A 5,813-nucleotide genomic window follows, 5' to 3' on the forward strand; every position below is an offset into this window, starting at 1 on the left:
ATATGTTTTATTTCTCTTCTCTTTTTTTTTTTAAACATTGTAACAGTCAATAGAATGATATAAATTACTTTGGACTTGAAACCGTTTTCAAAATATATAGAAATCTATGTATAATATATACATATACTTTTAAACCAAAATTAGGCCAAGACAAATAATTTGGGTTTGAACCATGTATGCACGTGCATAATATATGTACATTCACATTATAAGTAAAAGGAGAACAGGCAAACTGGTGGTCAGCACAAACATATTATATAATCTCTAATATTGTGAACGTGGCATACAATTAAATAAGAATGGTGTGTTATTGAAAAATTGCTTCGTTTGACAGATACTAACAGAAAATGTGGGTCGCGGCTTGATGCCCATGGAAAAGTGTGGGTCCCGGGACCAAGTAAAACTCCCCAAATTCAAAGAGAAATTATCCAAAATTAGTAAGCAGTAAACTGTACGTGTAATGTTCACACATTTTCGACAGTTTGAGCTGCATTCGATGCCTTGCGGACTTCCCTTGGAGCGTCTTGCCCGTGGTTTCCCTCCCACTCCTCTCTGTGTGACAGTTCAAAGTCTGGCAGCCCACAGATGCACCTTACAATTTAAACTAGACAGCCAATGGCGAGCTTCCTTTGCCCTAACAGCCACTCGCAACATTTGCACAACAAAAGAAGGCCTTGGTTGATTCATCAACGCCCCCAGCCTCCCTCTTTCCATGCTCCTCACACCCCCTTTCCCTTACCCTTACCCTGGTGATTCCTCCTCTCTCGTCTTTTGTGCTTGGCTACCAAAAATCCCCCCTGTGACCCTCCACCTTCTCCTCCTCCTCCTCCACCGCCGCTAATCTCCTTGTGTGCCTATTGGGATTGAGTGCTTCAGTGCACCCTCACGGGACACTCGCGCTCTGGTCTCATTTGCAGAAGCGCCTCTGCGTGGTGTCATTTTAGGCTACATGTAAACACATTTATACAGGGAATTTGCTCTGCTTGTTAGTGATGACTCTCATTAGGTAAAACACATTAGTTTGTGGGCAATTGACATCATTTTCGTCTCATGTTTCAGCGCTAATGCTTCTATTAGGATTCCCCCCCTTCCCACAGACGCCCATACAAGGTGGTTCCCATGGGGTTTGAGCAAAGCCAATATTGCCCTGAGTCGGCTTTGTGTTTCACATTTTAGTGGCGCTATAGCAACAGTGATCTCACAGGAGGGGCAAGTGGACCAGTATCCACAGGCACACATACACAAACATTACTCACAAAAAAGTTAAGGAAACAATTGAGATACAAGTGATCCGACGTAGGAATTTTTTCCGAGATACAAGCTGTTAATCAGCCGATTTTGTGCTTTGACTTGCGAATGCAGACTTCTGCTAACATACAATGGGAAACACCATAGGCGCACTGGTTAACTATTAGCATTTAAGTGCTGTTGTTATCCTTAAAGACTGCCCCCTGGTGGCCGAATTCCACACACTAGAATGAGTAACACAATGTGCACTAAAGAAGATAGTGTGACAAAAATTAATTCCTTTTAATTGTACTTAATAATTTTGTGATTAAGATATGTGTTTACAGAGCATAATGTTATAGAATGCTATGGGTGACTTCAGCCTATGCTGAACGTTTCAGCATCAGTATCTAACTGTTTAATGTTTTAGTACAATTTGCACAACTTGCTGTTAATAACAAGGAGCTGATCCATGAAAATTTGGCTCTCTTCCTTCCACAGACCCAGATGCTTCTTCTCAGCTTTGACCTCTGCCCTGTGCAGCCGCTTGTGCAGACGCCAGTATAAGCGAGTGTCCGGTGAGAGCCCAGTAATGGGAGCAGTGCGGGCCAGACCCAGACTCAGCACCTCCTCGTTCACGGAGCGGCCCCATGACAACCCCTACTGGACAATAGTGGGAAGACAAGGAGGTCAAATATGGTTTTGTTATTTGATGGAGGGGGAAAATGTGCTTCACCTTGCTGTGGGCCACCAAACAGTGCAGTGTGTCGTCCTGTCGGCTAATCAGCTTCAACCACACTGTCTGGGTGGGAAGTATACTCCTCTGTAGCCATACTTTGCCGTCTGCGGTCAAATCCACGCCAGCGAGGTTCACCAGCAAGGCCGACGTGGGCACACCTGACCAGACAAATGAACACAATATTTCAGTGCATGAACTGGAGACACAACAAATACACACAATATGATGAAGTCTAATAATAGAGCATTCAAATTAGGTAGGGTGAGAGAGAAAAGGGTCCTCTATCTATCCATCCATCCATCCATCCATCCATCCATCTATCTATCTGGTGTCCCCCAGGGGTGAAAAGAATACCGTGCAGTGAAGCAAGGTGAAGGGAATTATGAAAGGTCTGAAATAACAGTCAATCAGCGCAACACCTTCAAGCTTCAGCTATGAAGCAAACAATTTAATGAAAAGCCTACTAGAACATCTCAACTTTATTTGGGGTTCATCAGAATTACTTTAAATGGTGGCAGGTGTGTGCTAATGCACATCCTCAAGACACTCGCATCTCAAGCAGCAACTTTAATTGCAGATTTGTATTACAGTATTCGCGACAGGGCTCAGACCCGATCCCTGGTGATTACCGGAGGCTCACAAATCACTGTTTCATTGCGTGTAGCTCAATGACATAACAGAGATACAAGGAACACATTTTAAGTCTAATGCAGTTGACAGTGCAGTCTGTCCCGGTTACCATGCATGACACGCACATCTGAACAGTCAGCGGTTTTCATGGCGTGATAGTCCAGTTTGTCCTTCACGATGCTGATGGAGCGCATACGCAAACAAACACACACACACACATAGTGACGCTTGGCATGATTTTGTAATTGAACTAATGTGCTTAAAACACACTAAAAATGTCACTGTGACATTGCAAGAGGAAGCTGGTGTTCTTACATTAGGCAATCATGGTGAGAATCACACAATGAGTCTTTTACCAGTGTTTCCGGCACATGAAATTGATGGAGTGTGTGTCGTGTCATGCGGATGACCTTTGTGTTTGGTGAGTAGAGGTGACAGCAGCGGCAGGTAAATGGGCACGTGCTCCACTTGGAGGCTTTGCTCCTTGACGGAATGAATTTTCCCACGAAGACTGATGTTGCTCTCCACGAAACGAGTGGGGATCTCAGACACTGATTGGAATTTGGTGATCTGAGGAAGAGACGATTACAGTGGGTATAAAAGTCTACACACCAGGTTTATATGATATAAAAAAAACATTTTCCCAGAAAATTCTGGTGGAACTCAAAGTTCAATTGCACCACCACTTTTAGAGTGTGTTCCACTGTGTGTGTAACTGCTGTGTGTGTGTGTGTGTGAATTCTTACCAGTTTGAGGCTCCTTGCTATTAAAATCACCCCAGCAAGAGCAAGCCCGCCACTTATGCTCTATGAGACAAGAGATGGGTTATGATAATGTCATCATCACAAAACATAGTATGCATAAAGTTGTAGAATGTGTGGAGCTTGCGTGTTCTCTGCAAGCCCAATGAGGCCAAGTAAAATTGAAAAACGGATGGGATGGATAGAAGACATATATACAGAGTGGTCATCATTGTGTAGACAATATCATGAGAGGAGCTGTATCATAATACATCTGCCTTTACATAGATTATAAATTATCTCTCCGTTTTGATTGAAACTTTCAGAGGTTAGTTATTATTTATTTAACATGCTATTTTTTTCTAATATTGTTTATGTCATTTGGACGCGAGTAAAAATATTACATACTGTACATTTGTCGGTGTAATGCAATCACCCTATGCGAACGAGGGGGAATTTTTTTTAAATTGTAGCGTTAGTCATGCTTTACGTTGGAGCTTACAAGTGTGCCTAATATTGTGGCCGGCATATCTCTACATCAATGGAACAACCATAGTGTTGTACGACTTCCGCGTTCAGGAGGTTCCTACCCGCACAAGTGTGAGGTTTTCATCTGCTAACTGAGAAATAGTAGACACGATGTTGTGCGAAGCCGTGTTTTGTCGCTGTGTTTGTGGCATGCTTCTTCTCCCGTCCTCAGTTTGTGATTCTCTGCTGGACTCCGGCATGTTGTTGACATGGCTATAGTGGCGCTGCGGTCGCCGGAAGTCCCGCCCCCTCCTCTTTCTCCACCTACCAGGAGAGACGTCGCAGATTACGTCAGTCTCCGCCCTGTGGACTCACTTGCAAATGACACTCTGACGTTCAAGTGCAGTAAAGGCGTCATTTGACACGTAGTATTGTACAGTAATTATGTATTTATTGCAAGAACACACCTGTCGAGGAATTGAGGGTGCATATGTGCAGACACAATTGACGTTTTTTGTTTGTTTTTGTGCAGGACAAAATGAATGCAATTTTTGTATCTGAAAATTTTTTATGCCAATTTTTACACAGAGCATGAGTGTTTTTTGTTTTGTTTTTGTTTTTTTAATTAAAAAACAATATTAATTGAATTCCCCAAAATGTGGACAGTGACACAAAGGCACATGCACATCAGATTATAATATGTATCAAATTAATTGTAATCATACAGCCCATATATTCTTGGATCCATATTTTTTCTAAGTCACATACACATCAATATATTTTGTAACTCCAATTAAAATATGTGCACTATATCTGAAAGACTGTACATGACCAATTTAAAAGAGTCCATATTTTTCTGTCACATATACATTTACATATATGTATTCTGCATCTTGAATTAAAAACGTGGCAATTCAGAAAATGTACACACTTATTGTCAATATTTTGTAATTAAATTTTGCTACAAATAACTTCAGTAATATATGAATGTCATACTAAAACCATTTGACCTGTGTCACATAGTTGTACATATTTTTATAAATATGAAATAAATACATTCTTTGCAACCAGAATAAAAAATATGTGTCAAATAATACACTTTTTTTTTAATTGGAAATGTGGGGACTGGAAATAGTTACTAAAACGTCCCAAAGGAGGTCAATGTTTTAATTTGTAAAATGTGAAGGTAGTGTTAGCAATGTAAAACATGTATTCGCTTGGGATTTTTATTTTGAAAATTTGGGGAATGGAATTGGTATTGTTTGAATTGAATGTCTTGAGAAAGAATAATCATTTGAAGTTGGAATGGTTTAAATTCGTCAAGAGATATGGAAGGATCTGAGTGGAATGACTCCTTCATGTGGAAATTTTATTGCGAAATTGTGGGAATGTATTTTATTATGAAAAGTGTGGAATTAAGGGAATGTGAGAATTATTGTAATATGGAAAATATTTTCATGTTAGAATTATTAAAATTTTACTGTGAAAAGTCTGGAATTTGGTGAATGGGAGCATTTTTAAAATGTGCTAAAACTGTTGTCTAAATTTTCCTGAATGAGCTAAATAGTTTTAATTTAGAATGAGAATAATGGGGAATTTCTAGGAATTCTAGGAACCTTTGGAATGTGAAAACTAGTAGTCAACATGTCATAAATTGATTTTAATATGTTGAAGTTGAAATGGTTTGAGTGGGTGGAGTCTAGTGACAAGAGTAGCCGAAAACTGTGAATGACTAGTAGAAATAATATTTGTTTTTGTTTTTGCGTAAAAGAGCACATGCACATTCACACATTGCAATTAAAACGTGTTGCAGTGAGCAACGTGTCGGCCGAGAGACATCATCGAGGGGGTGAGCACCAGTGACAGTAGTATGACAGATGCAAGTGGAGCTTTCATCTTGTAAACTGTGAAGTCATGGAGCTACTTGAAGCCGGATGACGCCCCCATTAGCGGCAAATGGCCAATCAGAGCCGAGAGGCAGACTTGTCCTCCTGGCCGCCATTAAAGAA

The 5,813-nt window shown here is 40.6% G+C and overlaps 1 protein-coding gene across 2 annotated transcripts; it reads right to left on the reverse strand.

The window, feature by feature from the left end:
* Positions 1-813: 813 nt before the first annotated feature.
* Positions 814-4,087, reverse strand: miso1 (mitochondrial inner membrane subdomain organizer 1). Of its 2 annotated transcripts, none has more exons than XM_086080699.1 (5): positions 3,927-4,087; positions 3,343-3,402; positions 3,007-3,166; positions 1,964-2,124; positions 814-1,887 (listed from the first exon to the last, which is right to left on the reverse strand). In XM_086080699.1, the coding sequence occupies exons 1-5, from the start codon at positions 4,062-4,064 to the stop codon at positions 1,654-1,656; spliced, it is 753 nt and encodes a 250-aa protein (XP_085936825.1). In that variant the 5' UTR covers positions 4,065-4,087; the 3' UTR covers positions 814-1,653. The 2 variants fall into 2 exon arrangements, with proteins under 2 accessions (XP_085936825.1, XP_085936826.1); XM_086080700.1 differs by having other exon boundaries at positions 1,744-1,890.
* Between the last annotated feature and the right edge of the window lie 1,726 nt (positions 4,088-5,813).

The sequence above is a fragment of the Leptonotus elevatus genome, chromosome 7, assembly GCF_054856555.1.
Source record: "Leptonotus elevatus isolate MCC_2025b chromosome 7, RoL_Lele_1.0, whole genome shotgun sequence".
Taxonomy (NCBI): domain Eukaryota; kingdom Metazoa; phylum Chordata; class Actinopteri; order Syngnathiformes; family Syngnathidae; genus Leptonotus; species Leptonotus elevatus.

Excerpts from the sequence above, each read along its gene's own strand:
- miso1 (XM_086080699.1), bottom strand. The coding sequence starts at position 4,064 with ATGCCGGAGTCCAGCAGAGAATCACAAACTGAGGACGGGAGAAGAAGC. Across the intron at positions 3,167-3,342 it reads TAGCAAGGAGCCTCAAACTG|ATCACCAAATTCCAATCAGT; the intron begins GTAAGAATTCAC and ends TCTCTTCCTCAG. Across the intron at positions 1,888-1,963 it reads GTTTGGTGGCCCACAGCAAG|GGGTTGTCATGGGGCCGCTC; the intron begins GTGAAGCACATT and ends ATTGTCCAGTAG.